Source organism: Martes martes, assembly GCF_963455335.1.
Source record: "Martes martes genome assembly, chromosome: 15".
Taxonomy (NCBI): Eukaryota; Metazoa; Chordata; class Mammalia; order Carnivora; family Mustelidae; genus Martes; species Martes martes.
In genome coordinates this window covers 4,059,477-4,082,085 of record NC_137903.1, presented here as the reverse complement: position 1 = coordinate 4,082,085, position 22,609 = coordinate 4,059,477, and the positions used below count along the sequence as shown (strand labels likewise).

Here is a 22,609-nt window from a genome sequence, read left to right as displayed (position 1 = left end):
GCCTTTGCTCAGGTGAGCGGAGGGAATAGCCATCTGAAACTTTGGCACACGACTTTTCAGTTTTCAGGGCGGATCTTCAGCCACCGGTTCATTGGCTGACAAAACGACCTTGAGAGACAGGCAGCCGAACAATCGCTTTTTAGAGATGAGGTTGAGAGAGGTCCCCTGGCTTGCCTAGAGGCGCACCAACAGCACACCTCTCAAGAATCCGCTTTCTCTCTCCCCGGGGCTCTCAAAGCTTTTTCAGCAGCTCCTTTTTCTTTCGTGTGGCATTTCTGCCCATTGTGCCGCTGTCCACTTGTTTGCTGATCAGTTTCCCCATCTAAACTCCGAGCTGGTGAAGAGCAGAGGCCTGACCCTATTCAGCTTCGTAGCTTCAGCTCTTAGGGCAGATGGGGTTCCTGGTGCATTAAATTGGCTCTGGTCATTCATTCAGACACACCTGGTGCTGTGCTGGGTCTGTTGGTGTGTTCGCAGTCAGGCAGGGGATGGATCTGCCCGACGGCGGCGGCGCAGGTTTCGTCTCCACTCTCCTGCTCCTTCTCTCTGTGCTTTTTGCTGCCTTCCCTCGGTGTTCCCCCCTGTTTCTATTTCTTTCGTCTCTCCCCTCCTCCCGGCTTTTGCTGGCATTTTCTCCCCCTCCGTAGGATGAATATGGGACATGGCAAGGTAGGCCATTCAAACCACACTGAATGGTGCAGATGAGGGGACTGATAATTAAAACGGATACTCTCCAATAAATGGCCTATATTGTCTGTAGATTTCCAGGGAACTCAGTCTAGTTTGTAGCATTTTAAGAAGCCGGTGAACATATAACTGTGTGTGTGTATGTTTTTTTTTTTCTTTGCCTGCTGCAGTGATATTTCTCCCTCTAGTTCTGATCTCACATCTTCTCTTGAGAACTGTCTGTATGCCTGAAAGTTTCCTTACTGTTCCTATAACATTGTGCACCTGTAATGATAAATTCGGAATGGCCTCCAGCAGCGGACGAGGGATTATAATGCTATTAACAGAAACATGGATAAGTAGCAGAAATTATGCCCAGGGTTGCAAAGGCCTTGTGACTTTGGGTTCAGATCGTGCTGTTCATTTACGACGTCAGTGTAGATTCCTCCGTGCACTCCGGCTGCAAGGGAAAGCTCAGGAGCCCTCGGAAAGGGCGGCATCGGACACTTCTGCAGTGAACACAGTTGACCTTCTGCTCAGGCAGGGACACTGGAGGGCAGTGCAGTCTGGACCACAGAGCCCCTTGTGTGTGTGTGTCACGGCGGGGCGGGGGGAGAAGTCAGGCTAATCATAGGGAAACGCGGTGAGGAGATTCTATTCAAACGGGCCTTACGGTCCTTCTTCTTCTGAGCCTTCACTGAATCCCATGGTCTGCACATAATACCCAGATGTGTTGGGCTGGCCTTCGAGATCCTGGGAAGTCTGATGCCTTTGTGATTTCCAGCTTTGTTTTTCCTTTATCCTACCCATATCCCAGACATGATGCCAATCTGAGTTTTCTATAAACCCTTGGCTTTCCTGCCTACATTCCCTTTCCTACCATAATCCTGCTGATAATGCCCTCCACCCATCTTCATACATCTAAGCTCCACCAGTGCTCAAAGCCTACCCTCTGTGGCACTGCCTCCGAGAAGTCTTCCTTAATTGTCCCAGATGGAACTAGCTTCTGGCTTCTCTGAGTGGCAACACTTGATCTACTTTTCTTAAGTTGTGCATTGCTCTGTGTGGCACAGGAAGTTTGGCTTCCCTTCTTCTAAACTATAAAGATTCCACAGGTGGGGCTGATATCTGATTCATCTCTGTATCCAGCATTGACTCTAATGCAGCATACTGCACATGGGAGGGGCATAATAAATACATATTTAATAAATGAATCCAAGATGCTGAGCATCTTCTGTTGTGAGAACTAGGCTCAGCCTCTGCCAGTTGAGAGGGAACAGCAAACCAAACAGGAGGAGGAAGAAATAGGACAAAGGAGAGGGTAGACCATCCTGAGGCTGAAGCTCTAGGAGCTACAACAGGGTGGGAATCGATATTTATTGATCACCTTGTGTGCGTCAAAGCCCAAGTTAGGTGCTCTATAATCATTATCCAGAACAGGTATTATCATGCACACGTTAAGGATGAGTTGGCGAGGACTGAGAAAAGTTAAGTAATTCATCCACATGACGTAGCCCGTAAGTGTTGGGATGGGACAGTCGTCAAACTTAGACCCCTCTGACCTCAGAGCCCAGACTTCATGCACATCTCTGCTGCACTGTCTCCCTCTATGTGTGTGTGTGTGTGTGTGTGTGTGTGTGTGTGTGTATGTGTAGGGGGGAGAACAGGGGTTCTAGGGGTCAAGATTCCTTCCTGCATTGCTGGCTGGGGTGGCTCATGAAACAACATTCACAGGCACATCTGTAAAATGATCAATGTAACAATGTAGCAAGTTGGGAATGGGGGCTTGTGTGGTGAGGGGATGGCTTACACCCGCCGAATTTCCTTGTTAATTGGATTTCTTCATGTGGCTTCATCTATACCTCTGGGGGATACTTCATTTACCCCCAAGAGCTTTACAATGGGGGACTTTTCCGTTAACCAAGCAGCAGATGTGTGTAGTTAAAACCAACAGAATCCTCTCACGTTTTCATGGGACTCCAGTGTCTGGGCTGAAAACCAAAAGAGTGTCTTGTTTGCCTTCAGCTGCCCTGGGGGTTTCTTAATTCCTGGTTTATTTACCCGTGGGTTCGTGTATCTTTAGGACTCCCGGCATTGTAAAGGACAAAGTAGCCCTTTCCCCCACCCATGTCCTTCTGATGGATTGTTCCCATTAAGAGTAGCAGAGGTGGGAACTGGGGACTGAGCAGCGCGCCCTTGACGCGCAGCGCTACCTGTGACTCAGGGTTTCACTCATAACACATGTCCTCACAAAGAGTAAGCGCTCAATAAATATTTATTGAATAAATAAATGAGCGACGCCAATGAATGGCAATGTGGGATGTCTCCCATCTGAGGGACGCTAGGAGGGAAGCCTGAGAGAATGTGCCAGTATGAGCCCCGATTGCTCGGTTCATGTCTTCCCTGCCCTGTCTGTTCTGGGAATCTCTGGTGCGTTGCCCTAAGGACCGTGAACAGGGTCACAGGCGGGATGGGGGGACAGGGACGAAGCGCTCCCAGGTCGCAACTGCTGGCCCTGCAGACACCTGGGTCCAGAGCTTCGCTTTCCTGACTAGAGAAAACCAGCTCCCTGAGTAGGAGTTGATGATGATGGTGATGGTGATGGTGATGTGATGAGTCAGCATTTCTAACTCCACAGTTAAAAATATTCTTCATCCCAGCCTACTTGTTATTCCTCACGACTACCATGACAGGTGGGTGGAGGAGTGTTATCTCCAAGGGAAAAACACACTGGGGGCTGTGGCCCAAAATACTGAAGGGACCCACTTTTAGGTTCATTTACCCACACCCTTTGTGAGGCGCCCCGGCCAGGGGATCTCGCTCGGGTTCCTCCCTGACCTGAGCTACTAGTGAATTCTTGTGTATGTGTGGATCACACCCAGAAGAGAATGGGTCTGGCAAAATCCGATTTAGAACTCAGCCCCTGGACCTTTGCTGTGTGCCCAGAGCCTCACGTTTAACAGTGAATGTCCGATTCTGTATCTGGAGGAAGGTGGGCCAGTCCTGTGCGAGTCCTGATTTAGATGCTAACTCTGAGATCTGGGGGGAGTCCTTTTGACCCGAGAGACTTTGGAGCACAACACCCTGATCGAAAAAGAATTTGTTTCATACTTTTACACTTCCTTGTGTGCTGCTGGGAATTACGCTACTTCTGCTGATGTTACCGTGATGGTTCTTGTCTAGGGCGCTGAGGGCCTGAGTGTCGAAAAACTCTTACTTCCACCTTCTGTCCCTTTCGAACTCTGTCCTCCCCCGAGCTCTCAATCTCTCTTTCTTTCTCTCCGTACTATAGTGCAGTCAGACAGCAGCTGGGGTCGTGAGAGGTGGGAGTTTTGTCAATTTGGGATTTTTCTGTCTTTCCAGGTATGTTTCCTGCTCTCTCTGCGGCTCCACTGGGATCGGCCTCTGTCCCCACCCAGGCTGCAGGATCGCCCAAAGGGTGACCTGGCTGAGCTCAGGGATGCTCCAGCTCATGGTTCCTGTGGGACTTCTGAGCTCAGTCATGCCCCAGCAGCCTGCCTCCGTCACCTCGGCCTCCCCTCCACCCTGTCTGCGGCAGGGCCACCGAGACCCCGCTGCTCGCCTCCCCCCTCCGTTCCTTCTGCCGCCGTCTGGCTTTTCCTCCTGGAGTCTTGTTTACCTCCTTTCCCTCCGGCTCCCGGCAGCCTCTCGGGCCCAGAAGGCACAACTCTCTCAGCCTTGCTCTACTGTCCCAGGAGGCGTGCAGGATATCAGTGAAAATAGACGGTAAACAGAGTGGGAAAGAGAACCTTCGCTAGAGAAGTGCCTGTTATGCTGATTTGCCCCGTGGCCTGCTGAAGCGTGGCCAAGAGGTTCAGATCTGCAGAACCAGGGATGCTACGCTAGTAGATAATCCGAGAGATTTAGGCTTGGAAGGGGCTGGTCCAGGCTCCAACAGGTTTATTACTGAACGTTGGCAGATGCCTTTTGGCTCCATCCTAAGCAGGTCATGGAAAATGAAAGGCTTTTGTTTCCTGGGCTTGGAATGGTGTGTGGCTAAGCTTTTCCAGGCTGAATGAGGAGGAGGGAATCTTTGGGTTCGTTGGCTAGCTCGCCTGTGGTGGGTGGGAGGGTGGGGTTAAGATGAAAAGCTTATCTGTGTGTTAACCCTCTTTTCACTAAAAAAAGAGAACCAAACCAAAAAACAAAAAACCAAAAAACTCCCGAAAACCCCAAAAGCAAACTTCGTTATTCCACATGTTTTATCTTACCCAAATGTTAGAAAAAAGTACCAAACTACAATATGTCACGAATAAATACATTTTGTATATTTCCTAAAACCCATCTGGTCATCTTCTACTGACCCCTAATGGCCAGAGGTAGTTAATCCTAAAATCTTTTTGATTCCCCCACACAAAGGATGGAATCGATGTCCTTTCTGACCCCCTCTTAGCAAACAGTGATTCCTTTCTTCCTTCTGTTATGCCTAATCTTCCCCAAAATATTTTCTCCTCTATCATTCTTAGAAGCATAGACTTTGAGAGGTGACGCAAACCCAAAGTAGCATCTAGTGCAAATCTCATTTTAAAGAAGAAAAACCAGGGCTCAGAGAGGTCGAGGCCCCTGGGCGAGGTCACACAGGTGGTCGGTGGAACCCGTGGTTAGAAGCCCGTCCCCAGTGGTTACTGTCATTTGGTTGCAGTCCTGTGGGCCAAGGGATTCAGAGGCTGAGTTACCAGCTGGTGTGATTTTACTTACTGTGACATCTACCCTCTCTGCTCCCCATCTCTGTATGGTAGCGAGTCCCCCCCCAGGACCCTGGACCTCAAAGCAGGGAAGGCTCCTAAACGCCAGGCAGGTTAGAGGTGGGATGAGATGAGGTGTGAGCTCCTGCAGCCGTGAAGAATGGCGTCTTCACAGACTCAGGGCCTTACTGGCTGCTTCCATGTCTCCCCAGAGAGGACACCAAGAGGCAGAAGGCACTTCCCTGCCCTTAGCTGTGAAAAGGCTGACTGAGGACAGGCTGTGTGCGCAGACACGTGTGCTGGCCCCTGGCGGTGGAGAGTGGCGGGAGGCAGGGCTGGCCGTGAGGAGGGGGACAGCTACGAGAGAGGAGAAAGCAGAGGAGCGTGTCCTATTCTTGAGCTCAGGAGAGAGAAAAATCTGGAGGCAGAAGTGGGCTTGTGGTAGGCTGAGGGGGCCCCTCAGAGACTTAGTTAAGATTCCGAGGAGCGGAGACTGGGAAGTGGGTGGCGGAGAAGGAGGTGGGGACAGCTGTTGCTTTGATTTGCTATTGAGTCAGTGTTCTCGGTGCATTAGCACTGGGAGGGAGCCCCGGGCTGGCCCCCAACAGAAACAAGCCCCTCTGTAGCCAGTACTGCCTTGTAGCAAGGACTGCATTTGGGAGGCAGAGAGGAAGGGGATCCGATCCCCAAAGAGCCCCTCCCCAGGCTGAGCTCTTTCCTCGCAGGACTGGGCTGTGTTCTGGGGACAAGCATCTAGTGTTCCGGACTAAGAGGCTGGGAGGAGATGAGGCAGAACAAAGGGGATGCCTCGGGAGGAGATGCTGGGAGAGCGGCCCGGGTCTGTGCAGGGGGCTGTCTCACCCGTTGTTGCTCAGGTAAGCCTGCAAGGCTGGGCATGACATCACTCCCTTGACAGTGGCTCTGAGCCATTTTGGGAGCGTCCATTTACCCCACCTCCACATTCCCCTCCTACACACGCTCACGCACGCAGAAATCAGGGCAGGTGGGACCCGGGGTCTGCATGCTGATGCACGAGTCAGGAAGCCGGGCTTTGTCTGAACTCTGAGATGTCCCCCCTGAACCAGGGGCAGGCACGTCATACCCCTCCCCTAAATTTACCTTTCTGCTTTCACACGTATGGAATAGAACTGGGGAAAATTCTCCCATCTTGGAACATACATGGGAAAGGACACCTAACATAGGCAGGGGGGAGTACACGAGTGCAGAATTCCACCAGATTACTGGACAGTATGTTTGCGGAAAAAGAGGGACTGGGAATGGGCAAGGTAGCCTGGGGCACGGGCGAGAGGTAAAGAGCGGGTTCCCTGAGGGACCCAGTCTGAGCTCGGAGCCTCAGGCTGCTTGGGTGCAAGGACGGCCTCCCTTTCTCAGCAGGCTCTTGTACTCTCCTTGGCTCTAAAGTCCTACTTTAGATACCTCAGCCCACTGGCTTGGTGTGGGGGATAACAATGCTGGGAAGAGTTTCACTTGTTCGAAGTCAGGCAAGAAAGCGTTCATCTCTGCTGCTTCTGGTTTTACTGTTTCCCTCCACTGCATCACGAGAGGCAGGTGTGGCTGGAGGGTTCAGGGCAGCCTCGAGGAGCATTACATGAAGACAAATATGTTCCGCTCTGCACACCCACACTGCTCCAGGCCCCCTCCCTCAGTCCTAACAGACTTCATCTCTTCCTTTCACTTTTTCACGTAAAAAATGTGTTTTCCAGAGGGTGGCACGTTGTCCAATTAGCCTGACTTGGCCCTTCCTGGGGCAGCTGAGCGCTTCTGTGAAACAGACACATTCTTCCGTGCTACAGACTTCACGGTCCCCACAACGGGGACTCACAGATCTCCTGTTCTTTTCTTAAACCTTCACGGAGTCCCTTCTCTGAGGAGGGTATGTACTCAGTTTTTGTTCTCCATGATGTACATATATTCCAACCGAGTTACCCTCTTTCTCTCATTCAGCATGTGTCCCTCAACACACATCACACACTAGAGTTTTCACTATTTGTATCTCTGTTTTTATTTTTTTCTGACACAAACACAGCTTTTCTTATGACCCAGATACAGAACCCTTTTCCGCAGCCCATTATTAGTCAGAACCCCTTACTTCCAGAAAACCATATGGCTTAAACACAGAGATTCTCCCCAAAGCAGAATTTAGGCTCTCTCTTCTGCTCAAACTCCCCAGGAGAGGGACAGAATCCTCTCTCCTCCCAAGGGCTGAGGCTTAGGCCATCTGTCACTGACACTGGACTCCAGGGCTTGGAAACCAGAAGAGAGTTGGCATGAAGCAGCAATTGAGGATAAATGAGGATATGTGAGGCCCACGGGCTTAGTAGTGGTGGTTTTTATATTTGTTTGAGATGATAGAAGAGAGATCAGAGGAGAAAACACATAATATGTGTTTGGAAAGATTTCATCCTCAGGAATTAGAGTAAGAGTTAGTAAGAATGAATACAATTGTCCTACTGTCATTTTTGCATTTGCTGAGGGACAACTGGTTAGGAGCAGATGGCAAAACTGGCCCCTTGTTTCATAATAAGGAAAGAACTTGGCTCTAGGCTCTTCGGAGGTTGACCTAAGCCACGCTAAGTCTCAAGTTACTTGTCGTCAGTGTAATTATGAGAGTCTTGCTGGGTTTCTAAGAAGTACCAGGTATTTCAGTCAGACACTCTAGAAGCCAGTTCACCCTCTGGAGCTTTTTACCATGAGGCTTTGGCTGGAATTCTAGAATCGGGATTGGAAGCAACGAATCGGGGCAACAGAAGAAGACAAATAAGTGTAGGAAGCCAGGATTTGCATATTCACAATGAAATCTGGTATTGGAAGTACTGGTTCCCCACTCTGCCTAGCTAATATCTGGGATTATATGAAGGAAGTGCAGAGCTAAGTAGTGGTTAGCTTAGAAATGAATGGCTGAGAGAGCAGCCTTCATTTCTTGTTCCTTTTTTCCCCTAGGGCAAGGTGATGCATCTGACCTTCCTGACCCTGAACTGGAAGTAAATGAACCAAAGGTGCTTATAATTAGCAATCAATACACAATTAGTGCAGGTCTAGCTCGGGCAAGGAAAAATAAATCCTTAGAGAAGACTACATTTAAGTTCTTTTTGTTGTCTAGCTTTCTTATCACTCTCCTGGAGATCTCTAGGAGACAGGGAGAGAGAGGTTTAAGGAATCCCAGAGGGAGGAACTCAGCGCAGAAGAATGATACACATTTTGAAAAAAATATTGGAAGCTCTGCTTTAGAATCCTTTCTGAAATATGTCCGCTGCCCATGAGGACAGGGGGCTCAGAGAGATGAGTAGATAGCAGATACTCCAGCTGTTACTGTAACCCAACTTCTGTCTTCCTGAAGGCTCGTTCATGGAGATAAATCACTTCCATTACCTGTCCTTGAGGAATGAAGTTTCTCCTTGTTTCACATGAGGAGATGGAAGAGGGGCCCTGGAAATTCATCCTGGAAGCTTGCCTCCCCAACTAGATTCTGCTGTAGGTCATTCACCAGTGTTAACTCTTAGAGGAATTATTACTGAGAAATTGATATGGGGAAATCAGCATGTAGGGGAAGATAAGCTTGTGTGGTTCCAACTGTCTAGTCTCAGACTGGCAGGGGCTGAGCATTCTCGGCTCCTAGCTGCCTATGACGTCATCAGCATTGGCAGATACCCCCAAAGAGTAGCAGAGTCCAGTTTAGAGACGTATCTCTTGAGATTTGGCCAAGGACTTGGCCTCTGGGATAAGATGGTTGTAAAGATGGGGGATGTGAGTCAGGGTTTTGGTATTTGTTTTGGTGCCTCTCATATATTAAATTCCTCCCTTATTTATTCGGATAACTCATCAGTATGTATTATCTTTGTATTCACAGCTAAGGCTGAGGGAAAAGAGAAAATAAGCACTGCGACAGGACAGTTTGAGTTGGTCATCAGGCTCAGAGTGGTGTTAAGAGGGGCATACTTAGCAAACTGCGGAGGGCACATTTACGTGTTCCACACTTACAGGGCAGATGTGGTACTACTGTGTATGAGCAATACTGTCTTAATCTGAAACAGGACTACTTGTAGTTCTGTTTTCATTTATGACTCCACATATGGGAAAACATCCAGTTCTTCCGAGGCCATCTGAGGTCACCGTAGGCCCTCGTCTCCTGAGCATTTCAAACAGTTCTTCTTCTCAACCTCAGGGTCACTTGCTCTTTCTGTCCCCTTCCTACAGTTGTTTAGGTGGTCGTGAGCACCTTTCATATGTATATCTCAAGGTTTGGTCCCCTCTTCCTGGTGGAGCAGGTCAGGGATCATAGCCAAGATCATATGTGTTTGTGGTGAGGGGAAAAGATGCACCTTAGGAAAGGTGGAAATTGGGAAGTCTGGAGGGAGGGCAGGACCACGGAGAGCAGCAAAGAGAGCCTGTAGTGGCTGTGGGGGCTAGCACCATGGAGAGCTCAGAGCTCCAGTTCCTTCCTCAAAAAGCAGAGGGGAACAGGGATCATGGGTTAAGGCATCCAGCTCTCCAGAAGTCAGACTGAAACCACAGACATCAGGACTTCTGTTAGGATCATGCTATACCCATCACTTGCTCTAAAAGGCCTCCTGAAATACTTTGTTCGAACCTGTCCTATATATATCCAAGATCATATAAAAAGTGAGGACCAGGGTGTGGTGCATAAACAATGAATTTTGGAACACTGAAAAGAAATAAAATAAAATGAAAAAAAAAAGTGAGGACCACCACCAGACTGAGTGTGTCAACATGAGCCTTAGTAACTATGATGATTACCTGGGTATTAGTGGTGGTGGAGGGGGTTTTCACTTGCCACAGTCAATTATGAATAAAAGTATCTTCTAATGATGGAAATACTTCCACAGACCTGTGTCCCCTCAGAGACACCAGGGCATGAGAAAGCCAAAGTGTGTCTTACCATCAGATAGGCTGTGAGATGTGCCAGAGTCAGGGTGCCCTGAACCTTCCCCAAATTGCCATGGACAGTCCAGTCTTCATCATGGGAAGTCTTCATCGTGGGAAAGAGGAATGGGTTGCGCCTCTTAGGAAGGCATTTGTGTTCAGGACATAGCTGGGACATTTGATCAGTCTCTTTACACTTAGAGAAATTTTGGTAAAGGGACAAATCTAGTTCTCTCTCCAGTACTTGTCGTTGCAATGAAGAATACATAGCTTTGCTAAACCTCTGTTTTGCAAAAGTCTCAGTAGCTTTGAGACTCTTGAAGGCTTGGCTTCTCAGTGCTAGAAGGGATGGATCTCCTCGTTATAACAGGATTGAATTGGGTTTTCACTTGGGTTATAGGAACTCTGAGCACCAGCTGGTTCTAACCTTGTAAGGAATCATTACTACTGCTGATCCTAGAGAAAGAGGCAGGTCCTTGGCCCCAGAGACTTAACTCTTCTCTATTTTATAGTTGCTTGGGGTTTTTTTTCTTAATTTGACTGAGTTTTTAGGGACCTGAATCTTTATTGGATGGCTTGTTTCTTCGGGCTCTTTTTCTGATGGTTTGTTTCTCTCTATCTCTTATAAGCATTCCCATGGGGATTGCTGTTCTCAGAGTTTGTGCATAGACCTCTAGGACATGATCTCATCCAGGAAACAGAATGTTCCAGTATATGGGCCTATAGCCAGTGGTTAAACAGGAAATGTTAAATTTTAACATGAAAAATGAGAGAAGGAGATACAATTACCAAAACTTTCTAATGCCTTGGGGACGGTTCATTCAGTGGTCAAGTAAGGAGGTAGTCCAGGCCACCAGTTGCTTTCATGGAGAATCTGCAACCTAAGTCACCATCCTTAGGTCACATTCCCTTACTGAGAAGGAGATGACAGAGTAGGGATCATAGAACAATTTACTGAAGCAGGAAACAACAAAGAATGTCATGCCTCACAGCCAATGCTCCCCCCCCCCCACGAGGATTTATCTCTTTAGTGATAACTGTGGAAATATTGGTCCTAGCATGTGACTTAAGGGCAAGCAGTTTTTGATCCCCTTCTGCATAGTATGTGGACTATAAGGAAGTACTATCGGTGAGGAGTACCAACGTCAGATCGCAAGATCTACAGAACAATGGCACAACTACCAATCTGCTGTTGCAAAGTGACCAGCACACCCGAAAGATGCCATCTGTGAAATTTTATGGCTGCAGGACTGTGAGTCACTCTCCAAGTGAAGAGGGAATGTCTCCAACAAGGCACTCTTGAAATTAGACTTGTACCTCCAGTCTTCCTCAGTTGGAAGAAGAAGGAGAGAGAGCATCTGAGGGCAGTGGGCAGGCTTCCTTGCTGTCAGGTGAGGGCAGAGGACCTCAGGCTGTGTGCAGCAGAGCACTCGGGTGTCAGGATTGTTGGGAGTAGAGGGGGGAGATAGGAAGAAGGGTGAAAGAGCCACAGGTCTATCTTCTCTCTTTCAAGAAGAGCAATTCTCCCTTGATCTGTTTTTCTTATGTGATAAAGGAATTTCACATCTTCAAAACTAAAAGTGAGAAAACCACTGTCCTAGTCCTAGAAAAAAATCCTTTGACCAGCAGTGCTGCCTAGTGCCAGAGAGAACTTGGGGCAGAGCTCTTGGTGGGGCTCTGGATGGCCAGTGGACATGCCACGGCTTGGAACCCTCATCAGATAGACTGGTTCTGCATGGAGTTCACAGATCCCTGCCACACCAGCCTCTCTCTGAAGGCCTCAACTTCTCAGTGCCAGGAAACGCATGTCTATCCTTCCCAAGGGCTACAGCTGTACTAGGGAGAGCATGGGAACAGGGACAGAATGGTTACAGCTGCAGGGAGGAAGAAGCAGGATGGAGGAGGTCTGCCAAGCAGACCCGTGGGCAGCTCTGGAGTGAATGCTTTCTGGACTTCTCCGGCACATTGGGCAGGAGCTCTACACTGGGCACCTGGCCAGGGGGCTGAAGAATGGATGGCAGTGGACAGAAGGTCACTGGAAAGGGAAAGATATTCATGTGTGGGGCAGTGCAGAGCAAGGTTAAATTGCTACAGACTGAAGGAAAGTCAGGCTGTTCACCCATCCTCTATACTTGCTCAGCTCCCAGGGTTCCAGAAATGACTGGAGGAGGAGCCCAAGGAAGGTTGGTCGCAGTGTTGAATTTTGAGCTGCTTATCAGAGACCACCACAGAACACATTAAGTTCATGGAGCTCCTACCTACCAAACCTGGGGTTGCCAGCTTCTGCCGGGACTAGCGGGGAAATGTGAGAGGGAAGGAGCAGGTGGCAAACTGAATGGGCAAAAAGGTCCTGGGCCTCCAGCTACGGCACGAATGGTCAGGTTCCCATAGTATTTCCCGTCCTTCTCCAGCCTCTCAGTTCCTGTTCAGCCTTATGAATCCTCAAAACGTGCTCTCCTCCAGGGCTCTCTGTAGCCCAGCAGCAACTGATGTTTGTTTCCCTTCCTCTGCGTGGAACTAGCCACTCCACCACACACCCGAGGCCACTCAAGCCTCCATGTGTTAGGGCATGTTGTGCTCATGCTTTTATGTCGCATCTCGTTTTGGGCAAACATCGTCAGGGAGACTATACACTGCCTTGCCCTCTGCCAGGGGACCCAGGCCACGTCGGGGGTACCACACCCACCTTCTGCATGATCCTGGTCAGAATGGTCATCAAGACCACCACCCATGAGCCTCAGATCTAAACTACTACCACCTGCATCAGAGCTGACCCTTTTAGGTCCAGAAATTAAGAGGTGGAATTAATTTAGGTAAAGACTGTGTGTGGCTGTATGTCTTGTACACCAGTAAGTCCCAGGACATTGCACATCAGACATATGTCCACTATCCAGACAGATAACACTCTACAAGGAAAATGAGACTTCATTTGACTCTTCCTTGGGAACAGACCTCCCTCCCCATCTCTGACTTCCTGACCCCTCCTCTGGAAATTCTCCATTCCCAAGTTAGTGCCTTGTACTCTTTCCCTCCAGCACTGCTGGGATGTGTTTATAAATGTGAGGGCAGAAGGTTTCTCTTCCTCTCAACCCGACATCCAAGTAAGTGCCGGGCCACCGAATCAAGGGCCAAGACATAATACTGGGTTTGGTGAAGAGAGACTTGGCTATATACAGAGTAACTCCGTTCTACGATGTTTATGTCCTAGAGCTGAAGAGCTCCCAGCTTTCTGGGGTGACTCTGGGCCCCAGGCTGGGACCGTCCATCCCCACTACTGAACAGGTGCAGGTTGGGGTCACACTGCCTATGCTGAATGCAGCCAGCGGGATGAGAAATCCAGGGGCTGTAGCTGAAACTCGAGGCCTAGTAGAGAACCATTCCTGAGACGCACAACCAGCAGCTCTCCTTGCCTTGCACCTAGCAGGCCCCTGGGACTCTCCTCACTTCCTCAGTGAGTAGGGCCATGACTGCAGTTCTCTGGGGAAGGGGATTCCACGGAGGGGAGGGGCTGCTGTCTCTGTGGTGACTGGGGTGGGGACTCCCTTTGGGGTGTTGATGGGGATGGCGTGGAAGGAGTCAGCCAGCCAGCTACAGGGAGGGGATCCCCAGCGTCTTCATCCCAACTGAAGCTCCTTTACGGGGATGGAGACGGGGCTGGGGGGAGGAGGTCAGGGGAGATGGGGCCGTTATTCCTCCGGCTCCCTGGCTCTCCGCCTGTTTTCTTCAGATGAAATTCTTTACATCATCCTCCCCAGTTTCAACCCCTCCCCTCTCCACCCCCGCCCCGCCCTGGCCCTCTGCCCATCCCTGCTGGCCACTGGGTCCATAGCCCAGGAGCCGCCTCCCCTTTCTCCTCCCCTGCGGTTCTTTCTGTTTTTCGTTGGCATCTGTCCGGGCATAGCCACCACCCTCTCCCTCACTCTCCCCACATCCCTTTGCTCCGCAGAGGTCCTGTCCCCTCTCCCCCAAGGCAGCCCAGCCCTCCTCCGACTGGGCGGAGAAGACCAGGCGATGCATTCCGTTAGTTAGTCCCTCTACTGCCTGCCCTCCCTCCTCCGGGGACCTGAGGCTCAGAGCCGTGGCTCCCTTCCTGGGCTCCCTACAAACTGTACCCTGCCACCCCGTGAACCGTTAGCAGCCTTTAAGAAAACCGAGGGGCCCCCACAGCGCTGACCTACATAGCCTGGTCCAGGGCGGGAGGGGCTCTTCCCCAAGTCCCCTCGCCCTGGCCCCGCCTCCCTGCTCCCCCCACTCTCTTCCTTGTTTCCTCCCTGACAAACCCAAGAAGGTCTGAGTTCCCACCTGGGGCAAAGGGGACCAGGTGAGCTACCCCACCCCAAATCTGGCAAAATCAGTGCTTAGCCCAGGACAGCTTTGGGTTTTCTCGGCATCCTCCTTCCCAAATATCTTGATCCTTCCTTTTGCCCAACCTTCCCCCACCTCCTTCGCTCCTGTCTGGGTTTCTTTTCCCAGCTGCTGCCACCGCTAGGGATACTGCCATCCTGGGGCCCCCCGCCCTGTGTTGTTGTTTTGCTCCAAGGAGAAGTCCCCCCCCCTTCCTTGCCCACGCCCCCCTCGGCAGCCTCACCCAGGCCCCCTTCCCTGCCCACTCGGAGCTGCGCCGCTGGTGGGGGCGGGCGGGGGGGGCGATGTTTGCATACAGCAGTTTGGGGGTTTGCACTGGCTATCCAACCCTTCCAGACACATACACAAACCCCCGACACACGCCCTGACTGAACCGGCGACAGATCTCACTCCGCCCCCAACACACACTGACACAGACATACACACAGATACTGACACAGAAACGCAGAGGCAGACACCAACACAGACGCGCACACCCAGACACACGCACACGGACAGCGGCACAGCCAGAGCCCGGGCTGCTGCGAGCAGAGCGAGCCCGGTGCACACGCAGACAGCGAGGCGTACGGCAGGTGCACGGCCGGCACAGCCCAGCCCCACACCGACACGGATGCCCGGGCAGACCCACCCGGGTACAGCGGCGGCGGCGACTGGAACCCCGCTTCCAGACAAAGCCCACAGGCTCCCCCCGCCCCGCTGCGATCGGAGCCCCCGCCCCGGTATCCCCCCACCCCAGCGCCTCCCCCTCCCCACCCAAACTCACCGTCCTGGGAGAGGTTGGCCCCGCCGGGCGCCCCGCAGCAGGCGAGGAGCAGCAGCAGGGGCAGGGCGGAGGGGCCCCCCATGGCGCGTCCCGGCCGGCTCCCCGCTGCGCGCTGGCGAGCCTGGGTCCCCGGGGGCGGGGGCTGGGCAGGGGGTGGGCAACGACGCTGACCGACAGGGCGCCCCCGAGCTGCTTCGGAGCCCGGGGCCGAGGCGGGGACCGGGAGGGAGCCGGCGCTGCTGCAGTCGCGGGGATTAAATAGGGCGCTCGGAGCAAACCATTCCGCTGGAGGTGGAGGGGGGGCGGCGGGGGGTTGGGCTGGTCGCGGGGGGGCCGAGCTGCCGCATTCCCCACTCCCCCCGCCTCCCACACCCCCTCCGCGCCCTCGTGGTGCCGTCCACCTTCTCCCCCGGGAGCTCCGCCAGCCGGGCGCGGGTGTGGAGCCGAGGGAGGGAGCCGGCTCAGCAGTGGGACCGGGCTCGCACCCCTCTTCGGCTTGGGTGGAAGGAGGGGAGCCGGGCAGGGCCTTGGGCCAGCTGGCGAGAGCGGCCACTGCAGGCCTGGGCAAGGGCGTGCCCACTAGCCAGAGATCCTCCAGCCCCGCCCTCCCTCCTTTGGCAACTGGGGAACCCCATGAGTCTGGGGGGGGGCCCTATCAGGAGTGTTGCCCAGCGACATCTCCCCACGGGTAGCCAGTCACCCTGCCCATTCTCCTAAAGGCACACCTCCCTAGCTCCTCTGACCCAAGAGCCCCCCAGTTGTCTGTCCAGCAACAATGTGCGGCCCCAGGCAATTTCCCTTGAAAGGCTTCTTCCAGCAAACCCCCAGGCCATGGGAATCCACATTTCCCTCAACCCCTTGTTCAAGAAATGACTCCCCCTCTAAAACCCACTCCAGAGTCTTGCCCAAGAAAGCAGCCTCCGAAGCAACTCTGTAGCTTCACCTTAGTCCTGCCTGCCCTCCCTTCACTCCCAGCCCTTCCCCGCAGTGTTTTTGCTTCTTTCTCAGTCTTCCGGAGGAGCTCGTTCTTCTCAAGTTTTAGTAAGTAAGATTCTAGGGTGAATGGTCTTTAGGGAGCCATGCCTCTGTGGCTAATGCGGCTCTTGTCCCTGAGGCCAGATGTAAGATGGATGAGGGCGAAGGGCCTTTGCACTTGCTTTTAGTTGCAAGGTCCCAAGTCCCTAGGGTTTGCTGTTCTGTGTGACCTGTGTATTTCTGGAAGACTCTTGGTACATCTCAGAAAGGGATCCCTGGAAGTCAGTTTTGCTCAAGCTTCGGTTTTGGGTATACAGCCCCAAATCTTAGACTCTCTGAATCAAAGAATTTGAGCTATGTAAGGATTCTTTAAAAACATTTGGCAGAACCCCTCATTATACAAGTGCAGCTAAGGCGATGGGGGTTAACTGCCTTTCCAAGGTTTCCAGGTCCCACTGACAAATGTCTGGTTAGGACGTGGGGCAGTATGTCTTCTAACCCCTATGCCGGTCCCCTTTCTGCACTGGGACTGTGCCTCACCAGGCGGATCCTTCATGTTTGGGTCATCTCTGCCCCTTCTGACAGTCTTTCTCAGCCCTCTGGGATGGGCTCAGCTGTCTGCCCCCTAGTAGTTCAAGGACAAGGATGGGGGAGGTACTCCATAATCAGGAAAGCTCTCTTTGATGTTAGTCACTGATGGAGTTGCCAGTGAATGTTCTCTGGCAAGTTCCTTCAGGAGGTCAGAATGCGGCCCCGGTGTTTCTCTGTTTCTAGAATCTGTCTGGGGTCTCTGGGAGAAGAGCTCTTCTTGCCTCTTACATGTTTCCTGAGTGTCTGGGTAGTTATTTGGAATTAGTTGCAGAAGTTTTTGGCCACCTTGGGCTGTCTGACTTGCTTGCATTCCCCTAGTTCAGTGACTCCAAACCATTCTGCTCCCTGGGGTTCCCTGACATTTTAAAATCTCTGAGAGATTAAAATGGAGGGGGACAGAGTGTGGTTGAAGGCTGTACAGACCAGGATGCAAGAGAGAGGAGAGGCCCAAAGGGAAGTTCGGGCTTTCAGATAGTGGCGGGACCAGGCTGGCATGAGTTTAGTCCTACAGAGAAAAAGGAGTGGGTGTGTTTTCAGAGAGAATGGGGCTTCAGAAGGGAAGGATCAGGCTTTCCCAGTTAAAGGTCTTGATGGGTAAAGAGTATTATCTTTGGAGGTAGAAGCCTTAGAGATCATCTGAGTGGGCTCAAGAGAGGACAGGTGAGTGTCGCGGGAGTAAGAGGGGATGGGCGGGATGGGGCAGCAGGATAGGGGATTAGGTCCCAAGCTCCTCTAACTAATCATCTTTTCCATCTGCTGCTCTGCTGTGATCCCCTTCTGCCTGTCCTCACTTCCTTCTCTATGGACTGCTGGTCCGCGGCTCCCCCCTCCCCCAACTGTAACTGCAAGGGAGGAGGACCCAGGGTGGGAGGAGAGGGGAGAGCTGTTTTGGAGGGACTATTAAGAGCTAGCACATGAGACTCCGGGATGCTCTTTTCCTACTGGTTCCTCTTCCCTTTTCTGCATCATCAGCATCGGTTTGGCAGCACTTTAGGCCCTGGGAATAGGAAGCAGACATTGGCTTTTAGAATTACAGAATGAAAGAGTATTAGAGTTGTAAGCAACCTTCAAGATTACCTCATCAATGCCCCTTGTTGAAGGGGTGAAGATGAGGCGAGAAGTTAAGTGACTTCCCATGATCACACAGGTGCACAGTAAAGGGGTTACCCATGTTGGATAGGGAGGCGGATATTCCCCTCGGGAGCAGGAGGAATAAGGAGAATTATCGTCAGTGTTTCTGAGCAGCATACAGATTGAGGAATTGTTCACTCCTGCATGTCTCTGGGGGCAAGGGTAGTTTCTCCTGCGGATGTGGATGTCTCCATTGGGAATAGCTCCTTGCCTATAATCATTCTAATGCCCTTTGTACATGCATGCACACCGAGCATCTCAGTCCCATTCACTGGGAGTAGAGAGTTTTTGCAAAGCCGGTCTGACCTACAAGGATTATCTCCATCATGTAAATAGGTAAAATAAAAGTATCCATGTTGGGTCATGAGCTCTATGGTTACTTTCCACTCTAAATGCTATGACACACAATATGCATTTCCAAGAGACTTGCACAAAGTGTGGAGTAGGTTGTCTGTGGGATTAAAGAGCTGGTAGTTACAGTGGAGGCTGGGGGAGGGGGAGAAGCAGAGAAGGAGGGTAGGGAGAAGGCGGGTTTTGGCTCCTGGATGCTCCTGTCCACTCAGCAACAGCCTGGGGAGCTGGGGGTGTGGAATGTGTTGGCACCGGTGCTGGGCTAGACGCAGCTGTGTGGGCTCTGGGCATTCCTTTCCCCACGCTGGCTGCTCCTGCTCCCGATGGGAGGGGGCCTCCGCCCAGAGGTGAATCCTAGGTATTACTCACCCAACAGGGGGATGACCGCACCTATAGGAAACAGCTCAGAAGCCTTGGCTCAGTTCTGCTCTGGACTCTAATCCTTCTCGTCTCTAAGACCCTCCCTTTATCAGTGAATTCTACGTGGGTTTCCACATTGCTTCCCTCTTTAATTTTCCACCCAACTAAACCAGTACTCCTCATACTGCTTCCTTCTTCCATTATCCAGTTTTAATTAACCCCATCCTTAATAATCACCTCTGTATGCATTTTAATTCTAACCTTAATTGAATTCTAATTTCAATCCTAACCCTAATCTATTACAGACTCTAACTATTAATCCTCATACCAACCCCAATTTAATTGTCAATTTGAGCATCTTCATTCTAACCTGGTATGAGCCAGCAACGAGGACAGCAACACACATATAATAAAAACGATCACGGGTATCAAGCCCAGTGTTTGCCACATTTGGCACTGGGTACTTTACGTGCAGAGCATCTCATTGAGGGACTGGAAAGTACCTGAAGGTGGTTGGAATTATTAGCTGCCTTACAAATATGAGGAAACAAAGACTTAACGAGATTATGTCATTTGTCAATAGTGGGTCCGGATCTAGTATTTAAAGTCTGCTTGAGCTGAAAGCCTGTGCTTATTCCTCTTTCTGCCGACACATACTTTCTGGTCAACCCTTTCCTAAAATCCTAACTAAATTTGACTAGAATGACTTCTAAAATACTGAGTTTCCCTAGAGTGTATTATTAATTTAGGGTTTTTATTTGTTTGCTTAGTGAGTAGTGGTACAACATAGAAACCAAGCAAATGCACCACCACCACCAACAACAAAAAAGCCCAGATCTCCCTGCCCAGACCTCATTGACACTTTGAAAACATGAATGTATTTGTGAAGTTGAAATAATCAAACTATAGACAGAAACACTCTGGAGGAAAAGCCTCCTTTCCTTCCCAGACTCATCTAATTCTGCCCACCCCCCACCTCGGGGGGAGAGGGACGTTGTTGGCATTGAATTTGTCCAGCAACACTGCCTCCCACAGCATATCACAACAGCAAAAAGAGTCAAGGTCAGTACCTGCCCATGAAATCACCGTATGTGACTTAGGCATGAGAATAGAAAAGACAATTTGAATTTATGATTAACAGTAACTGTTAAAGGCCAACGATATGCCAGGTGCTACACAAAGTTCTTTCCCGTTAGTATTCCTTTTGGCACTCCTGAGCTTTCTCGACAGCGTGCATTACCCCTCCTGGACAGATGGGTGTGATCCTGTCTGAGCCTCAGGTGGAGAAAAAGCCTGGAGAGGCCAAACGACTGGCCCAAGGGCATAGAGACCCAGGTTTCAGATCCAGATCCGTCTTACCCCAGAGCCTACGTGTTCAGCTCCTGGGTTTAGCCAGCAGACTTGTTAGATAGAAGAGGTCATTTGAGCTTTGTTCGGCAGGAGGGAAGAGGCATTGCTTGACATTAGAGAGGAGGCTGACCTGAGAGACTGTAGGAGGACGCAGATCGATCTGGGAGGAGGCGGTGCAAGGGGAAACTGAGCAGGATGACCGGGACACAGAGGGGAATGAGCGCCAGGTGCAAGTCATCGGGGACGGAACAAATACGAGCTGAGACTGGGGACAGTTTTTGTGATAAATTCAGGCAAATATAAAATCATGCAATAAATGTGTGTGCCACTATTTCTTCAGCAACGAGGTGATTGATGTATTTGGGAAAGACAGTAGACACACAGAATCATCTGCAAACAAAAATGCACATTTTTAGTTACATGGATATCTGCAGCCTCTCCAACGAGTATCTCGGCTTCCTTCTCCTTGCGTTCTGTGCTCCAGCAGTATTAAATGGCTTGTAATTTCCCAAACACACTGTTTTGTTTCATGCCTCAGTGTCTTTGCACCTACTATTTCCTATACCTGGATTGCCCATCTCATTAAGCCTGATGAAACTGGTGCTTGTGTTTATCTATCCAAACTTTGATTAGGTGCCGCTGCCTCTGTGAAGTGTTCTAGCCAGAGATAATCACTCCTTGCTAGGTGCTACCACTAAAGGGGGTATAAAATCCCCCCGTTATCCTTCTTTCACGGTGGTACAAGGATTTGTCTGTGTTTTTCTTCACTGACTGTGAGCTCTTTGAGGGCAGACATGATATTTCACAAATCTTGTATTCCCAGTGCTTAGTGTAGAAACAGAAAAATAGTAGATTCTGTTAATTTTACTGCATTTAGCTGAAATAGCGTATTTATAAACACAGAAGCTTGATGAACCATTTTCCTCCAGAAGTACATACATGTATATAACCAAGCACATCTCACTGGCATATCCCCTGCCGTTATGTATGCCTTCAAGTAGATACAATGTATCCAAAATAAGTTGAATGATTCTAATATACATGTACACGTATTTCCAACTACTTATTCAAGATACATTTTTGTCATTCTGGGAATTGACTTGAGAGCTTGCTACATCCTTTTGCATATCTTCAGTTGTGGAAAATTTTCATCCTTTGAGGATGGCTTTTAATTTTGAAAATAGCCGAATGTCCTTAGGATCCAAGCCTTATGGATAAGTGGTGGTTCGTTTTGGGTAATACAAAAACAGGATTTGACCGAGAGGTAATAGTAGATGACTTACTGGTTGGCTAACATGGTGGTTCTTAAAGCAGTTCCCAAAGAGAAGTTCTAGAAACTTTCTGAGCAATGGCATTCTGGTCTATTTGTTAATACAAACAAAATTAAGCAAGAGTGTTGTCATTTTGTACTCACACCTGGTGGACATATTTGCTTGGATATAAGGACACAAGAGATCGTATGTCCAAGAATAGAACTCTCTGATGATTCTTTCATTCTTTCATTTGTAGCTATGGAGTTTTTATGTGCAATGCACAATGCTAGTTGAAATCGGGTGTTTTGACCCAGCTGTTTTGTTGCAATCTATAAAAAAAAATCTGTAAACCCTCAGGTTTTATTTTTCCCAATTACAAAATAAAATGATCAGTGGCTGTTCTTAACCCCTCTCCAATTTCCACCCCAGTTTTGAGTCTTATTTTATCTGTGAGGAAATATACGAAAGTCAGGGATAGGATAATATTCAGGGATTCGAATACTTGGTAATTAAGACTAGTCTGGCAGTAATGGTTTGCTTTTTAGAATCACAAGATAGGAGTGAATGTTAAAAAATGCTACAGCAAAATGTCAGTGTCTGGTGCGGGGCTCTTGAGATGAGCAAGTCTGAAACTAACCTTTAAGGAGCTCAGAGTCCAGTAGGGAAAATAGGCATGTAAGCACATAATTGCTACACCGTGTGATAAATACTGTGATGTGATTCCAAATATGGCCCATAGAATCGCAGAAGAGACAGGGATTACATTTGTGGGAAACGTTAAGGAAGGACTGGGAGTCGGCCAGGTATAAAAAGGATGAAGGCATTAACAAGAGAGGGGAGAGTGGACACAAAAGCAGGAAAGCGAGAAGCAGCATGGTCAGTTGTTGCTAGATTGTGAAAGGAATTTATACCAGATATAGCTCCTAATTCTGCCGACCAGGAGACATTGGAGGGTTTTAAGCAGGGAACTGTCAGTGCTGGATTTGCATTTTAGAGCGATAGCTCTGTCAGTAGTGGATGGATGGACTGGAGGATGCCCATCATTTGATTCAGAAGGCTGACCCTTCTGGGGACCACAGATCTGGTACCATGACATTGAGTAGGACCCACAGAGTGTGGGCTTGTCTGATCCTGTGGGCAGAGAAGAGATAACGCGCAGAGCCCAGCTTTAGGACCCAGCCATCTGTACCACCCCC

General features: G+C 50.1%; 1 protein-coding gene across 1 annotated transcript in view; it reads right to left on the bottom strand.

Annotated features, from left to right (window-relative positions):
* Positions 1-15,509, bottom strand: part of CADM3 (cell adhesion molecule 3) — a 29,068-nt gene extending 13,559 nt beyond the window's left edge. Inside the window, exon 1 of the mRNA XM_080824174.1 lies at positions 15,403-15,509. Within this exon, the coding sequence (XP_080680300.1) occupies positions 15,403-15,484 (82 nt within the window). The 5' untranslated portion in view covers positions 15,485-15,509. The remainder of the gene's footprint in view (positions 1-15,402) is intronic.
* Between the last annotated feature and the right edge of the window lie 7,100 nt (positions 15,510-22,609).